Source organism: Heptranchias perlo, chromosome 40 (assembly GCF_035084215.1).
Source record: "Heptranchias perlo isolate sHepPer1 chromosome 40, sHepPer1.hap1, whole genome shotgun sequence".
In the NCBI taxonomy this organism is placed as follows: domain Eukaryota; kingdom Metazoa; phylum Chordata; class Chondrichthyes; order Hexanchiformes; family Hexanchidae; genus Heptranchias; species Heptranchias perlo.
Genome location: NC_090364.1, coordinates 6,865,637 through 6,883,211, shown reverse-complemented (window position 1 = coordinate 6,883,211; position 17,575 = coordinate 6,865,637). Strand labels below are relative to the sequence as shown.

Below are 17,575 nucleotides of genomic sequence, written 5' to 3'. Positions count from 1 at the left end.
GCCTTTACAACCAATGAGGTACTTTTGAAGTGTAGTCACTGTTGTAATGTAGGAAACGTGGCAGCCAATTTGCGCACAGCAAGCTCCCACAAACAGCAATGAGCTAGATGACCAGATCATCTGTTTTGGGTGTTGACCGAGGGATAAATATTGGCCAGGACAACAGGAGAACTCCCCTGATCTTCTCCAAAATAATGCCGTGGGATCTTTTTGTCTGCCTGAGAGGGCAGACTGGGCCTCAGTTTAATGTGTCATCTGAAAGATGGCACCGTGACAGTGCAGCGCTCCCTCAGTACTGCAGTGCTTGGAGTGTTGGCTTGGATTATATGCTCAAGTCTTTGGAGTGTGACCTGAACCCACAACCATCAGACTCAACAACAACAACTTGCATTTATATAGCGCCTTTAACATAATAAAACATCCCAAGGTGCTTCGCATGAGTGATTTTCAAACAAAATTTGACACTGAGCCACATGAGGAGATATTAGGACAGGTGACCAAAAGCATGGTAAAACAGGTAGGTTTTAAAGAGCGCCTTAAAGGAGGAGAGAGAGGCGGAGAGGTTCAGGAAGGGAATTCCAGAGCTTGGGGCTGAGACAGTTGAAGGCACGGCTGCCAATGGCGGAGCGATGAAAATCGGGGATGCGCAAGAGGCCGGAATTGGAGGAGCGCAGAGATCTCGGAGGGTAGTGGGGCTGGAGGAGGTTACAGAGATAGGGAGGGACGAGGCCACGGAGGGATTTGAAGACGATGAGAATTTTGAAAGCGAGAGGCGAGAGCGTTACCGACTGAGTCAAGGTTGACACCATAAGGTCAACCGAGAAGGTGCCTCACCTTACGGTGATGGACAGCCCCCTTTAAAGGGGGGGGCCCTTTTATATTGTTGGGGCCATTTCTTTGGCCTTTTGTTTCTGGGGGGGCTTTTGAATGAGTCGGTTCCCGATGTGATTTCCGGTCTCGAATCGATTCTTTTTCGCTTTTCCGGTTTCCCCGCCTCCGATCGACTGGTTCCCATCCGGCCAATCAGCGGCAGCAGGTGAGCAATCGCACGATGTGATTGGCGCAGGAGACGTCAATCAAGGGGAGCGGAGCGGGGCGTCACCAGATCGGGGTCTGATTGGATAGAGACCACGTCCATCATGCTGGGGCGACCAATAGGAGCGGCGGGACGCCGGGGGCGGGGCTGGTATCGACTCCGAGTTTGGGGAGGAAAAAAAACCCCGATAAAAAAATAAAATAAAAATTAATTAAATCCGAGTCACTTTAAACCGAGAAACCAGGAATCGTCGCTCCGATCCTCTTTTCGATTAGCAGGTAAAATAGCTGCCGATACTGATCCGATTAGAATCGAGGTTATTATAATAATCGGAGCGCTTTCATCCCCTGTTAGGGGAAAAAATATCCCGATTAATCGGACCCGCGGGAACTAATCGATACGGGGCCGATACCAAACCGATACGGGCCAAGGAGGGGCAGTCGTGGGGTCCGGAATCGGGGCGATTTTCACAGAATAGTCGGCACAAAGTCCGAGGTTGGGAGGAAAATCGATTTATCTCGATTATTTTGCTGACATAAAAACGGTTGGAGTGTTTAAAAAATACTCTTTTAAAATAAAATTCGACGTCAAATTGGGAGTCGCAGCGCTTTTATGTGTAAAATAACGGCTGAGTTTGCGAATAATCGATATAATCGATTTGGGTGGGGGAGGGGAGGGGACGAGAAAGGAACAAAAACAGAAGAGAGCGATTTACAGATTGAAATAGAGATATGGGGGGCGGCATTAATATGATGTGTGAAGAAGGGATGTACAATTAATAATTAAAAACAAATAAAATATTTAAATTTGCATAAATTAGAGATGAGTTACCACAATTATTTTGGGTTTGCTGCAGTTGTGCTTGTTGGGATCCCAGCAACATTTGTTTAGGATGGATCGCTCAGCGATGAGCAGGCTGGAGCAATTAGAAGAAATCTGAGGGGTTCAGGTGAGATCTGAACCTGAGATCCAATTACTCCTGCCCATCATCTATCTGCTTTTCTTGTTAATAGGGCCACACGGGAATGTGATGTTGTACAACAAATTTGCTATAAAATCGCCAGTGATTTAAGAACAACACTGAAGCATTGAATAAAGTGTGACACCAAAGTGTGACAGGAAGGGAGTGTTACAGGAAGACGACTTTTCCCTCCTGTCCGGGACGCATTAAGACTGCTGGTTCGTTTACCTTTTCTGCACCCATAGTCGAATTGGGCTGGGAGGGCTGTGTGGTAATCTATGAGATCATATTCTGTGGTACCATGGTTTGTACCCTGTATGAAGAGTACATAAAACTCTTATGAAGGGTCGGTAACCGGAGGACACAGATTTAAGGTAATTGGCAAAAGAACCAGAGGCAAGATGAGAATTTTTTTTTTACACAGCGGGTTGTAATAATCTGGAATGCGCTGCCTGAAAGGGCGGTGGAAGCAGATTCAGTAGTAACTTTCAAAGAGGAATTGGATAAATACTTGAAGGGGAAAAATTTGCAGGGCTGCCTGGAAAGGGACTAGTTGGATAGTTCTTTCAAAGAACCAGCACAGTCACGATGGGCCGATCGGCCACCCACTGTGCTGCATCAATCTGTGCTTCTATGAACTCCTGGCAGACGTGATTCTGAATTGTGCCCTTGTGCCAATCTTGTTCTTTTGTGAATTATTTAGCTCTATTTTCTTTCTGCCCAGTCATTTAAGTCTTCCAACCCACCTGATGCTATATCACGCTATAAGTGGGTTCCCCTGACACCGTGCTCAGTATCCACCCCTTTCACCACTGGCGCACTGTGGCGGCAACGTGTTCAATCTACAGACTGCACAGCAACGACGCGCTGAGCTTACTTCAACACCACCTCCCAGGCCCGCGACCTCTGCCACCTAGAAGGTCAAGGACAGCAAGACATTGGAATACCATCACCTGCAAGTCACCCACCATCCCGACTTGGACATATATCACCGTTGTGTGGGGAAGGCTTGATGGACCAACTGGTCTTTTCCTGCCTCTCATTTTCGTATGGGCCATCTTCTCAGGGCAAGTAGGGACCGTCAATAAATGTGACCTTGTCAACGAGGCCCACATCCTGTAAACAAATTTTAAAAAAATATGCTGAATAGATCTTTAAAATGATAAAAGGATTCAGTAGAGGAGTTACAGAGAAACTGTTTCCTCTGGTGGGGGAATCCAGAACGAGGGGGCATAATCTTATAATTTAGAGCCAGGCGATTTAGGAGTGAAATCGGGAAGCACTTTTTTCACACAAATAGTGGAAATCTGGAACTCTCTTCCTCCAAAAGGCTCTGGAAGCTGGCGGTCATTTGACATTTTCAAGACCGGGATGGATAGATTTTTGTTGGGCGAGGGTATCGAGGGATTATGGAGCAAAGGCGGGTAAATGGAGTTGAGGTACAGATCGGCCATGATTTAATTGAGTGGCTTACTCCTGTTCCTGCCTGGTGTGGAGCTCAGTCACATTGGTGGAGGTAATCCTTCACACGGGGAGTGATGACTTTAAGGCCAGTGTAGGAGTGACAAGCTCTGCTAACCAGTTCATAGACTCATACACCCCCACGTGGGATCAGCAGGCTGCTGATCATGACTTGGCTGCATCATCAGCGGATCTAAGTGTTGGTGCTCATACAGGATGACACCCTCCCACTGCTCAACAGTGATCTGCTGTGAGCTATTCCCACTATTGAAATTGATATTCTACATCTCGTGCATGTCCCTGTATCTCTTTCGCCTCTCACCCTGCTTCCATTTCCAGCTCGCGCCATGGGGCCCCTCTTTTGGCAGTCTGGCGTCTTCCAGAATGCATCGGGTTGTGTGTCAGTTATGGCTCGGTGGGGAGCACGCTCGCCTCTGAGTCAGAAGGCCGTGGGCTCAAGTCCCACTCCAGAGACTTGAGCACATAATCTAGGCTTTACACCTCCGCGCGGTACTGGGGGAGTGCTGCACTGTCGGAGGTGCCGTCTTTTGGATGAGACGTTAAACCGAGGCTCAGTCTGCCCTCTGTCTGGACGTAAGAGGTACTGTTTCGAAGAAGAGCAGGGGAGTTCTCCCCGGTGTCCTGGCCAATGTTTATCCCTCAACCAACATCATTAAAACAGATTTTCTGGTCATTATCATATTGCTGTTTGTGGGATCTTGCTGTACGCAAATTGGCTGCCACGTTTCCTACATTACAACAGTGACTACACTTCAAAAGTGGCTTGAAGTGATTTGGGACGTCCTGAGCTTGTGAGAAGTGCTTTATAAATGAAATCTCTTTCTTTTTCTTTTGTTTGTTCCTTGTCAGGGCGTCCGAGGCTCGATTCCTGGCCCGTGCTGGGTTAGCTGATCTCAGCTGGGTAGCAAATCTAGCGCGACAGCTGGTCTCCTCGACCCCTGCTGGGTAAAAGGTCAAGGGTCACAGTGCAGGATGTCAGCAAGGTTGAAGAAAGCAGGAGTGAAGATTAAATATATAGGGGATTGTGGCGGGCAGGGGGGGAGGAGATCAGGTGACGCCAAGCTTGCGTTTTAAAACATACAGACTGTAGGAGACCAAGGGAGGAAGGAATCGGATAGAGAGGAGACGGAGCTGTGAATCTTGTAACACAGTGAGGAGCTTTCGGGTGTGGACACTAAGGGAATCAAGGGATATGGGGATCGGGCGGGAAAGTGGAGTTGAGGTAGAAGATCAGCCATGATCTGATTGAATGGCGGAGCAGGCTCGAGGGGCCGAGTGGCCTACTCCTGCTCGTGCTCGTATTTCTTATGTGAACACAATCAATTGATGCTCAGTCTGCCGCTTGAAGCCACTGTCATGTGTAGCTTCCCGATTAACGTAGAAGATTATTCTAACAATTGAACAGGAGTTCAAAGTAGGCAGGAGTGTAATTTCCCATCAGTAAGTAAGCAGATCTCTCACTTGACATCAGCTCTCAGAAAGACGAGGGGGGATTTGCATCTACGCATCAGATAGGATGGTTAGTTACTGTAATCGGGACAGTATCTTCATGATGAAACAGGTCAGTCTTCCCATAACCTGAAAACCCTGCTACTTAAACCAACGAGAGACCAATCACAAATTCAATTAATAACCAAGCTAAGAAAGGACCAAAGTCACCACTTCCAACATTATAGTCAAGGAGGCAAACCACGACCTCACTGCTCACTGTACTCTCACTCTACCTCACTGTATCACCCACCCCTCACTGTATCACCCACCCCTCACTGTACTCTCACTCTACCTCACTGTATCACCCACCCTCACTGTATCACCCACCCCTCACTGTATCACCCACCCCTCACTGTATCACCCACCCCTCACTGTATCACCCACCCCTCACTGTATCACCCACCCTCACTGTATCACCCACCCCTCACTGTATCACCCACCCCTCACTGTATCACCCACCCTCACTGTACTCTCACTCTACCTCACTGTATCACCCACCCCTCACTGTATCACCCACCCTCACTGTATCACCCACCCTCACTGTATCACCCACCCCTCACTGTATCACCCACCCCTCACTGTACTCTCACTCTACCTCACTGTATCACCCACCCCTCACTGAATCACCCCCCCTCACTGTATCACCCACCCTCACTGTATCACCCACCCCTCACTGTATCACCCACCCCTCACTGTATCACCCACCCCTCACTGTATCACCCACCCCTCACTGTACTCTCACTCTACCTCACTGTATCACCCACCCCTCACTGTATCACCCACCCCTCACTGTACTCTCACTCTACCCCACTGTATCACCCACCCCTCACTGTACTCTCACTCTACCCCACTGTATCACCCACCCCTCACTGTATCACCCACCCCTCACTACTCTCACATTAACCCCACTCCTCACTGCACTCTCACGTTGTACTCCTCCCCCTAAACCACCCACTCCTCATTGTATTCTCATATTGCTCAATCCTTACTCTGTGCAACTTTGACCTAATTGCTGGTGTTGAGGAGAGTCCTTTAACATTGCGTTTTTGGTGTAATCTGTGTTTCAGCTGCTGGATCGAGTGTAGGAGGGAGATGCAGGTCGCTGAGGAGGCATGTGCCCAGCTCGAGGATGAGCTGCTCTGTAAGTCAGTGCAACACCTGTTTCATTCTGTGAGACAAAGACAGCCAGTAGAATGAGCTATGTCAGAATTTGGTGTCAGCAGCACAGAGTGGCAGTGTACCCTGAGACCTGGCTTGTTCATTCTGCGGAGTAAAGACGGTTACTATTTCTTCTGTTATGGTGGAGCCTCTATTAGCGTTCCCTTCAATTACCTACTTTCCCAATTTTCCAGCAGAGCAAGCCTGCGGACACCAGTCTCACAGCCCAAGAAAGATTAACTGGGTTTTGGTTACCCTGCATCGCACTTGTCTTCGTTCTGTGCTGGAGGTATGGGTGAGCGATAGGTGCTTGGCCAAAATTTGGATACCCATCATTTTGTTGTATCATGTGACTACCAGGATGGTGGAAGGCAAACTAGACGGACCCTGGTCTTTTTTCCGTCCAGTAATTCACTACGTTCCTTTGTCAGTTTCCATTACCCCCTCGTTAGTTTCCAAAATCCATTCTGGGAGATGGGGGGGAAGTTCCTCTCGGTTATAACAGAGAGTGTAGTCGAATTTGCATTGAGTAAAGAGTCAAGTCCCACAAACACCAGCAAAGTTGGAAAGGGTAGACGAGGAGATAATTAATGAATGCAGATAGGTGTTGTCAGTAACAGGTGTTCAGTTTTAACAAAACAAATGGGTAAATCAACATTTTTTTCAATGTTTTGTTATTAAAAGCAAGTCCAGGGTGAGTTTCTCTCCAACCGCCCAATGGTTCAGGGCCCTTCCCAGTGTGGTACTGAGCCACACAGACCAGGTAGGTTCAATCCCAGGTCCGCGCTGATCTCGGCTGCTGCATTGGCCCCCGGAGAAGGTAGGGGGAGAACGAGCTTCAGACTGTTGCCTGGTGACCCCTTGTTTGAACGTGCTCATTGCCTCGGTGCTGGGTGTGGACAGGATCAGGCTTGGCTGCGCTGCCCTCCCTAGGTTGAATAGCCGGATGTCACTCTCGCTTGTGAGGACCGACCACCTGTGTGAGGGTGCCTGGTGTCCCCTAGAACTGTAACCCCAGCACTGACCTCCATCCTGACCTTGACTCCCGTTTCCTGGGCAGCACATCTGCACAGGGACAGATGTGATTGGGCTGGCAGATGACCTGTTGCTGCACTAAACCCAGAGGACCATCGCTGGGCTGTGGTACAGGTTCATGGTGGTGTTAAGTCCGCATGGCGAGCTACCAGATTGAGTTAGGGGACACCAGGCAGAGGTTTGGTGCTCCCCTGCGAGGAGTTAGAGTCACCATCACTGCTGCTGATGCCACATCCCAACGGCTGGAATTGTGGGGTCTTCCAAGCAAAGCGGCAGGGTTGGGAATGAGTCCTGGTGCATGGAGGTTGGAGAAGTAGAGAAGATAAATCAATGGACGAAAACAAAATTATAAATTGCTTTGTTGAAGGAGATGGTAACTGTACAGGTGAGTGCCGCCTTCATCTGGGAGCCTTTCCGACAGACGATCGCTCATTTTGTATTCTCCATGGATAATTCCCTTCTTGGGGCAGATCGCCATAGATTGGGTTTCTAGCTCTCTATTAGAGTCCTTCCCCTGCCTCAGACCTCAATGGTGGATTAGTCTCTGCCCCCAGGGGCAGGCCCATCTTTGTCTCAGACCCCAAGGGCAGGCCTCACTGTTTGGGCTTTGCCCCTCCCTATCTCTGTAACCTCCTCCAGCCCTACAACCCTCCGAGATCTCTGCGCTCCTCCAGCTCTGGCCTCTTGTCCATCCCCCACTTCCTTCACTCCACCATTGGCGGCCGTGCCTTCAGCCGGCTAGGCCCTAAGCTCTGGAAATCCCTCCCTAAGCCTCTCCAACTCTCTGCCTCTCTCTCCTCCTTTAAGACCTCCTCTTTGACCAAGCTTTTGGTCACCTGTCCTAATATCTCCTTATGTGGCTCGGTGTCAAATTTTGTTTGATAACGCTCCTGTGAAGCGCCTTGGGGACGTTTTACTATGTTAAAGGCGATGTATAAATGCAAGTTGTTGTTGTTTTGCGGACCCCAGGGAGCAGGATCCCTCTTCTGTCTGACCCCGAGAGTGGGACCTTCTCATTCCAGCCGCTCCCAAGAACAGGTGCTTGTTTATTTTTGCGACGCCTGCAGGCGGGCCCTTTCCTTTCTTAGCCCCCGTGCATGTGGTTTCCTTGCTTGCCCGAGTACTGCACCGGTGGGACCCTCTCGTTCTCGGACCCTTGAGGTCGTGCCCGGTACCTATGCCGTTCGTTCTATTTTAACTTGAAAGCTGCGAGTTCTATCAGCCCGTGGCTCAGTGGGTAGCTCTCTCGCCTCTGAGTCAGAAGGTTGTGGGTTCAATTCCCACTCCAGAGACTTGAGCGCATCATCTAGGCCGACACTCCAGTGCAGCACTGAGGGAGTGCTGCGCTGTTGGAGGTGCCGTCTTTTGGATGAGATGCTAAACCGAGGCTCCGTCTGCCCTTTCAGGCGGACGTAAAGTGCTATTTTGAAGAAGAGCAGGGGAGTTCTCCCCGGTGTCCTGGTCAATGTTTATTTCTCAACCAACATCACTAAAACAGATTATCTGGTCCTTATCTCATTGCTAGTTTTGTGGGATCTTGCTGTGCGCAAATTGGCTGCCGCGTTTCTTATATTACAACAGTGACCACGCTTCAAAAGTACTTGATTGGCTGTAAAGCACTTTGGGGCGTCCTGAGGTTGTGAAAGGCGCTATATAAATGCAAGTCTTTCTATTTTAAGTTGAAAGCCCGAGCTTCGTAACTGTCTTTCGCTCTTCGTTCCCCTTTCAGTTTGCGAGGACTGCCGTCTCTACTTCCGCGATTCCTGCCCTCACCACGGTGCGCCGACATTCGTGTTGGACACGCACGTACCAGACCGTATGCCATCCCGGGCCCTGCTGTCCCTGCCGGAAGGCCTCGCCATCAAAGAGCGGCCGCAGGGTGGGCTTGGTGTCTGGTGCACTCTGCCTGCCATCCCGCGGGGCTGCATCTTTGGACCATTCGATGGGGATATCCTGACGGACAAGAATGATTGCACTGTGTACTCCTGGGCGGTAAGAACATTGTCAGTTCATTGTCCCTTGCGAATTCGGGCTTTTAAACTGAGTGCTGTTAATGCTGGGGAATAGAATAGAATCATACAGCGCAGAAGGAGGCCTTTCGGCCCATCGTGCCTGTGCCAGCTCTTTGGAAGAGCTATCCTATTAGTTCCACTTTCCCCATAGCACTGCAAATTTTTCCTTTTCAAGTATTTATCCAATTCCCTTTTGAAAGTTATTATTGAATCTGCTTCCACCGCCCTTTCAGGCAGTGCGTTCCAGATCAGAACAACTCGCTGCGTAAAAAAAATTCTCATCTCCCCCTCTGGCTCTTTTGCCAATTACCTTAAATCTGTGTCCTCTGGTTACCGACCCTCCTGCCAGTGGAAACAGTTTCTCCTTATTTATTCTGTCAAAACCCCTCATAATTTTGAACACCTCTATTAAATCTCCCCTTAACTTCTCTGCTGTAAGGAGAGCAATCCCAGCTTCTCCAGTCTCTCCACGTAACTGAAGTCCCTCATCCCTGGTACCATTCTGGTAAATCTCCTCTGCACCCTCTCTAAGGCCTTGTCCTTCCTAAAATGTTCCGATTACTGTTCTGATTCCTTCCTTTCAAAAAGGATCAGAAATTTTATCAGTTTACTTTTTTTTTTGCAGATACGAGAAAATGGATCCTATTATTATGTGGATGCTTCTGATGAGTCGAAGGCCAACTGGATGAGGTATCATGGGGGAGAGGGGATGAGTGACACAAAATCAATTCACAGTTTATTCTCGCTGTCCATATTCAATATTAAGATAGTTTAGTTTCGAGTGGGCATCTGCCACGTTACAGACATCATATACCAGAGGTCACTTGCCTGGCATATCCCTTTGTTATAAATGCAGAACAATCTTAAATCTGGCATTGCAGCCTCTCTTCTGAGCTGAAGCCTGAAACTTACAAGCAATTTACTGACCTTTTAATTCCTCCTAGGAATTTACAAGCAGCTATAATTACCTGGACTCCCACAGAGACTCGTTGAGCAATTCCCTTAATGAGACAAGCCAGGTTAGCATGCTCCAGAACCCAGACTATCCCTGAGCAATATCCGTGGGAGACCATTTATTCAAATCCCACCATGGTAAGGTGCAAAATTGAATCCAATATATCTGGTAATTGGTGGTCTAGCACCAGAAAAATGACCATGAAAGCAATGCCATGGGAGATCTAGTCAATAATAATATTATGTCTTTTCAAAACACAACATGCTTTTCGGTTATCTCTATAGTGAGCCACTGTTTTGATTATGAATTGGACAGTCTGATTCTGGGGCTAGCTGTCATAATTGTTTGAAAAATGCGCATAAAAATGTTCTTTTAGCCAGCCTCCCAACCTCCACTCTCCATATGTTTCAGCTGATCCAAAACTCTGCTGCCTGTGCCCTGTCCAACACCAGGTCCCACTTGTCCATCACCCTTCTCCTTGCCAAGGTACATTGGCTCTCCATCCATTAGTGCCTTGCATTTTAAAACTCTCTTCCTTGTATTCAAATCCCTCCATGACCTCGCCCCTCCCTATCTCTATAACCTCCTCCAGCCCAACAACCCTTCCTCCCAAATGTTTCGTTCCTCTGACTCTGACCCCCTTCACCCTACCATTGGTGGCCGTGTCTTCAGCTGCCTATGCCCCACGTTTTGGAATTCCTTCTCCAAACTCCTCCGCCCCTCTACCTCTCTCCCCTCCTTTAAGACGCTCCTTTAAACCCACCTTTTTGACCAAGCTTTTGGTCTCCACTCCACATTTCTCCGTCTTCGGCTTGGTGTCCAATTTCCTCGCACCTCTGTGAAGCGCCTTGGGATATTTTTCTATGTTCTACAAACGCAAGTTGTTGTTTTTTTTAAAAAAAAACTTGCCCTAGGTTGGGATGGTGGGTGAACGGGAAGTAAAGGCCAAAGAGAGTGATGACAAGAATGAGAAAGGGAGTTAAATTGGTGGCAAATGGAAGCGAGTCAGAAAAGGGACCTGGCATCTTTACTAGGACGCCGAGAAATCTTTTGTAGGACTTGGTGATGGCGCTGGTCCTACAGGAGATTCGGGAGAATCTGCTATCTATTGTAAAGAATTGTTCAGTGAATGCTCACAATATGCGAAGCAAGTTTTGTGACAAAATTCATGAATGGAGCCTGACTCTAGTGATGTTTCACTGTGTGTCCTGATTCACTGAATTATATTCCTGATAATTTAATCCAGTAATATTTTTTGAAAAGCACATTATTCCGGAGTGGATGCCAACTGACCTGGTACGTCAGTGTCACAGAATGCTTTGCTTTTTGCCTTAAAATTAGCAGTGCGGCATCAGGGTTGACTTGGATTTATACTGTACCTTTAACGTAGGAAAATGTCCTAGGGTGCTTTGCAGAAGTGTAATTAAAAGACAACGGATACTCCCAAGTACATCCACATACACATTCCCTGTCTGTGACTTCCTGCTTCCTGTTACCACTTTTTTTGTCACGCTTTTGTGTCAACTTTTCCACTATAAATTCTTATGTCCACATTACCAACAGGAAATGCTTATGTAAACGTGTCACGCGGTAATCACACTCTCTCACCAATGGTGGCGCTGTGGCGCCTCAGTTTTACAGCTTCCAGCTCCTAAGCCGGTGATGCAGAGAGACTCCCGCGCTCCAAACAACTCTACGTCTTGACTTCCCAGAAGTTTTGCTACTTAACTATAAATAATACCAAATCACAGTACTATATAAAAGTAAGGACTGAATAGATAACTTTAAAATGGGGACTGAGTTACATCTGCACGCCTTGATCCAGTTATTCTTGCCCTCCTGCCCCTCTTCACTTGAAGATTACACTTGGTCTTGACTCCTCGGGGGTCGTTTTAACTTTGGGTGATGATGCAAAATATCGAATTGACTGCCCATTATATACACTGGACTTTCCTCTCCATTGAAGTTAATGCAAGGGAAAATCAGACAAGGTGGCCATTTTGATATTGCCCATTTTTGCACCTTCGCCTAAAGTTAAAATTGCTGTGTGTGTGTGTGTGTGTGCGTGTGCGTGTGTCTTTGGTTCTTAGTTGATGTTTGAACTGGCTGAGGAACTCCAGGCTGCATGAGCTGGCTCTCCTTCAATACCCTGCCTTTTCCCTACAGGTACGTGGCATGTGCCTCAAGCGAAGAGGAGCATAATCTGACCGTCTTTCAGTACCGCAGTAAAATCTACTACCGGGCGTGCCAGACGATCGCCGCTGGGGCTGAGCTGCTGGTGTGGATCGGGGAAGAGTACGCCAGGACTCTTGGGCTAAAATTGGGTAGGGATTGAAAGGAAAGTCTGTGACGGTGAAGCATCTGAGATGGAAAGTATTAGGGTGATTGTGGGACAGACATTGGGTCGTTGCTGTTGAATGTTTAGATGAAATGACAGAACATGCCACTGGCCCAGCTGATCACAAGAGATTGTTGGCTGCCAAGGGAGCCTGGAGGCAAGGGCCTCTTGTTCGTTGGTGACGGGTATTGATTACAGGCTAGTCAGGTTGCTGGAGACAGGAACCTTTGAGTCCTTGATGAGGGTCACTGACTAGCGTTACTGGAGAGGGGAACTTACTAGCCCTGTTAGTGTGACTGACCGTTAGATGGTTGGGAGGCTGTGGTTGGTCTTTTGATCTGCCGAGACAAATTCCTCCAGGTCTTTCTATAATTTGGGAATAACTAGGGCTGGGCTGGTAGGATATCTGTCTTCATAACAGTTCCCTGCACCTGCAGCCTTTTATGTGCTGACAGAGGCTCATTGATTGTAGGTGACTTGAGCGTGTATGATGACAAGACCCATTACGTTCTGTTTCACTGGTACCAAGCCATAGGTATCAAGAAGGCCCCACATTCGGTTCCGAGCCTGTGCTCATTTGGGTGAGCCAGGGTAGCAGTGGAGCGACTACAATTGGCTTCAGTGCCTCCGACGTAGGAAGGACAAAAAACAGATAAGATTGATGCCGGTGATGACTGTCCTCCTGGGAAGTCCACAAGTGTGGACGTTGGGTGAGAAAAGGAGCAGGTTTGGATGTGATGCCCCCCCCTGTCGATTAGAAGAGGAAGAGAAGACTGGGGGGGACTAAGAAGTCCACAGTTTTGAGATCCCAGGATAGAATGAGTTATAGTGTAATGAACCTTGATTTCAACGCATTGGGTATGGGGAGGCAAAAGAGCGTAAACTGGGGAAATTGGAGACTCAGTTATACATGTAAAGATATGTCGAGCACGCGTTCACTGTCTTTCACTCTTCAAATGTTGCACTTAACTTTATGTTGTATAACAAAGAAAAGTATAAAGAAACAAGTAACTCAGCAGGAACGTGAAATACTGGAGCCAAGAACAAGGGGGCATAACCTTAAAATTAGAGCTAGGCCGTTCAGGGGTGATGTCAGGAAGAACTTCTTCACACAAAGGGGAGTGGAAATCTGGAACTCTCTCCCCCAAAAAGCTGTTGAGGCTGGGGGTCAATTGAAAATGTCAAAACTGAGATCGATAGATTTTTGTTAGGCAAGGGTATTAAGGGTCTCGGAACCAAGGCGGGTAAATGGAGTTAAGATACAGATCAGCCATGATCTAATTGAATGGCGGAACAGGCTCGAGGGGCTGAATGGCCTCCTTCTGTTCCTATGTTCCTAGAATATCTGCAGTCCCATAATAGACCTTTGTGTGAACTCATCAAGTACTTGCGTAACATCAGTTAGACTTTATAACCTTAAACACACACCCACACTTTACAGAGTATAATGTTCCTGATCTATAACAGTGCCTCCTCTAAATTACAGTGGGCAGCACCACACGACATTTACCAGTACTTAAGTGCAAACTCATCCTGTTTTCTTTTTAGGTGAACATTTCAAGTACGAGTTTGGCGAGAAAGAGCTGCTGATGAAGTTATTTCAGGACCTCCAAACCAAAGTTCCCGAAGGGATCTCGAACCACATCACCCCCCGCGAGCAGTACAACTGCAGCGACCTGGTGGCCTCCATCATCCACGCCCACAAGGCCAACCTGCAGAGCGGTGGCCTCTGCCACATGAACAGGGAATCGCCGGGCGGCATGTTGGAAGGCACTCAGAACCTGGTGAGCCTGGGGCGAGCGCAAAGCCGCTATTGGACCTTCTTTGGCTTCCAAGGAGACGCCTTGGGGCGCATCCTGGACAAGACTAAAATTATTTGCAAGCTGTGCGGGGTCCGGTTATCATACAGTGGCAACACGACCAACCTGAGGCAGCACCTGATCTACAAGCACAGGCATGAGTACAACGAGCTGGTTGGCGCCACCTCTGCACCGCAGAAGGGGGTAGAACCGTACCCACAAGACTTTCCGTCCAGAACTGCGACCGGGGTAACGCCTCCCGTCGGGAGAACGACCAGGGCAATCTCGGAGTTCATTGTGACCGACCTTCTGCCCCTGAAGACCATAGAGGGGGAGGGTTTTGTCCAGATGATGAGTTTGCTGGAGCCCACCTACAAGATTCCCACCGTAACCTTCTTTGCTCAGGCCGTCCTACAGGACATGCACGCCCAGGCAAAGCTGAGGGTGATGGACTCCATGAGGTCGCTGCAGCACTGCGCGGTCAGCATTGACCTGTGGAAGCACGAGTACTCTCGGTCCTACGTCACCGTCATTGTCCATCACATCGACGGCGCCTTTGACTTCAAGAACCGGGTGCTGTCCACCCGCCTCGTGGCCGTGGAAACCACGGCGGAGAACATCAAAGCGGCACTCTTGGAAATCGCCAACGAGTGGGGCATCAGAGAGCGGACTTCGTACTCTGTCATGGTGAGCAACGTTGACGTCAAGCTGGCGGCCTCCAAGGCGGGATGGAAGACCCTGCCCTGCATTGGCCACGTGCTGCAGAACTGTGTTGACTCTGCCCTCCAGCAGCCGTTGATACTCAGGGTGTTGACGCGGTGCAAGAGACTGATGGAGTGCATCTTCTCTTCCCCTTCGCTAAGCGACAAGCTGGGCTCCAGTGAGCCTTTCCTGAAGGTCCAGTCCAAGATGTTTCTCAGTGGCAGCATGAAGTGGTACAGCACGTACAATGTCCTGCAGAGCCTGCAAGAGCACCGTCAGTTCCTCGATGGCCTGAGTGAGAGCCTCCAGGAGAAAGGCTTGGCTCTGCGGCCAGATGACTGGCAAGTGATCCACGAGATTGTGGACATCTTGAAGCCGCTGGCCATTGCCACCTCCACCTTCACCAAAGAGCGTTTCTCCAGCTTATCGCTGGTGAAGCCTGTGATCACCAGCTTAGTGTACAAGCACTTGGCTGCCAACGAGAGCGACTCGGAGCTAGCCCACGACGTTAAGCAGACCATCTGCACGGACCTCAACCAGTGGTACTCGGACCGGGAGGTCAACCAGATCCTCAACTTGGCCTGCGCCCTGGACCCACGTTTCCGAGGCTTGGACTTCCTCAGCCAGGCGGAGCGGGTGGAGACCCTCCATGCCCTCAAGCGCGAAGCGGCCGAGCTGGCGAGGCTGCAGCCGGCGGCGGGCGGCCGCTTCGGCCCCGAGCCGCCCAGCGCCAGCCCCAGCGCGGCCAAGAAGCCCAAGCACGACTCGGGGATCGAGTTCCTCCTCGGGGACCTGTGCAACATGAGGGGCGGGTCGGCCAACTCGGTCAACCAGCAGGCCGAGCAGGAGATCAGCAGCTTCCAGACCAGCGAGGCGTCCTCCCTCTGTCAGGATCCGCTCCAGTGGTGGAAGACGCACCACACCCAGTACCCGCTCCTCGGCAACGCTGCGAGGAAACTGCTGGCAGTGCCAGCGACTGTGGTGCCCGCCAGCTGGATCTTCACAGAGGCAGGGAACGGCATCTACAGCAAACGTTCAGCTCTTGCCCCTGAACACGTGGACATGCTGGTTTTTATGCATGGAAATCATAAAACTGCTTAAACCGTACCCCTGTATATATATATAAATATTGAGAGAGAGAAATATAATATATTACTGACTAACCCTGCCTCCTCTTCTGGTTATGAAGGGTGGGGAGGAGAAAGCTGCCTGTGTTTGCTGGCCTGGTCCCCAGTCCAGGTGATTTGACGGGTGTGGGGACTTTGGCCCATATTCATCAATTGCAGCTGTTGAGAATGTGACTCCCAGATTGGACCGTTCCAGATGTTAGGGAGGGGACGGAGGACCGCATATATTGTCCGTTGTCTATTCCAGCTGTAGTGGGTCAGCCTGCGTTCACCAGTCCATTCCTGTAATGCAGGGTCTTCCTGCGTTCACCAGTCCATTCCTGTAATGCAGGTTCTTCCTGTGTTTCCTAATCCATTCCCGTAATGCAGGGTCTTCCTGCGTTTCCTAGTCCATTCCTGTAATGCAGGGTCTTCCTGCGTTTCCTAGTCCATTCCTGTAATGCAGGGTCTTCCTGCGTTTCCTAGTCCATTCCCGTAATGCAGGGTCTTCCTGTGTTTCCTAGTCCATTCCTGTAATGCAGGATCTTCCTGCGTTTCCTAGTCCATTCCCGTAATGCAGGGTCTTCCTGCGTTTCCTAGTCCATTCCCATAATGCAGGGTCTTCCTGCGTTTCCTAGTCCATTCCTGTAATGCAGGGTCTTCCTGCGTTCACCAGTCCATTCCCGTAATGCAGGGTCTTCCTGCGTTTCCTAGTCCATTCCTGTAATGCAGGGTCTTCCTGCGTTCACCAGTCCATTCCTGTAATGCAGGGTCTTCCTGCGTTCACCAGTCCATTCCTGTAATGCAGGGTCTTCCTGATCCATTCCAGCTATGATGGTGCTGTCTGCATTCTCTCCTAGACTGTTGACTTTAAAATTAATCAGATTTTATTTAGAATGATGCGCTATAGCAATGGACTGGACTGTAATGCAAGTTATGGTCTGCCTGCTTCCTAAGATCAAGTCCTGGGGCTGCCAGTCAGTCAGTCACTTGACTCATTTACTGAACATAACATCTAATTTATTTTATTTATTTATTTATATCTATTTATTAAATCTATTTATGGATGGGGGATTGAGCTCAAAAACATGTCGACAAGGGGACCAAGCACAGACGACACACAGCGTTTAGCAATTTGAGATCTGTAACAATGAAAATCGAGGAGTAGCTGAAATCGGAAATAAAATGGCTGAAACGGACAGCGGTTTGGTCAACATCTGGAGTAGAGAGGGAGAGCCGGGGGGCGGATTGGGTGTGAACTAATTCAGATTGGGGATCCCACACGGAGCGTTTAGGATTTTTGATTGGTTGTTCCGGTTTGGCGTTCCGCGGTACCTGTTGCGTTTAAAGGTTTGTGAGATTGGACGCAGATCACAGGTGGACAGGAAGCTATTTGTCAGATACCGCTGCTCGTGGAAGAAGTGCCAGGAGAGGGAGCTTTCACAGCAGGGCCCTGCGGGTATTCTCTGTGGGGGAGGGGGTTGTAGATGGGCATCACTT

At 49.2% G+C, this 17,575-nt stretch overlaps 1 protein-coding gene across 5 annotated transcripts; it reads left to right on the top strand.

Moving 5' to 3' along the window:
- Positions 1-1,064: 1,064 nt before the first annotated feature.
- Positions 1,065-17,274, top strand: LOC137305617 (E3 SUMO-protein ligase ZBED1-like). 5 transcript variants are annotated; one of them, XM_067974484.1, is made up of 7 exons: positions 1,065-1,314; positions 2,050-2,215; positions 6,038-6,111; positions 8,893-9,155; positions 9,801-9,865; positions 12,297-12,454; positions 14,017-17,274. In XM_067974484.1, the coding sequence occupies exons 3-7, from the start codon at positions 6,063-6,065 to the stop codon at positions 16,068-16,070; spliced, it is 2,589 nt and encodes an 862-aa protein (XP_067830585.1). In that variant the 5' UTR covers positions 1,065-1,314; positions 2,050-2,215; positions 6,038-6,062; the 3' UTR covers positions 16,071-17,274. The 5 variants fall into 5 exon arrangements, with proteins under 5 accessions (XP_067830585.1, XP_067830586.1, XP_067830588.1 ...); XM_067974485.1 differs by lacking the exon at positions 2,050-2,215; XM_067974486.1 differs by lacking the exon at positions 1,065-1,314 and having other exon boundaries at positions 1,972-2,215.
- The last annotated feature ends 301 nt before the right edge of the window (positions 17,275-17,575 follow it).

What these genes read in the sequence shown, in the direction of transcription:
- LOC137305617 (XM_067974485.1), top strand. Translation starts at nt 6,063, where the DNA reads ATGCAGGTCGCTGAGGAGGCATGTGCCCAGCTCGAGGATGAGCTGCTC. An exon ending in TCGAAGGCCAACTGGATGAG is followed by an intron (nt 9,866 to 12,296) that starts GTATCATGGGGG and finishes TTTTCCCTACAG; the next exon opens with GTACGTGGCATGTGCCTCAA. An exon ending in GACTCTTGGGCTAAAATTGG is followed by an intron (nt 12,455 to 14,016) that starts GTAGGGATTGAA and finishes TTTTCTTTTTAG; the next exon opens with GTGAACATTTCAAGTACGAG.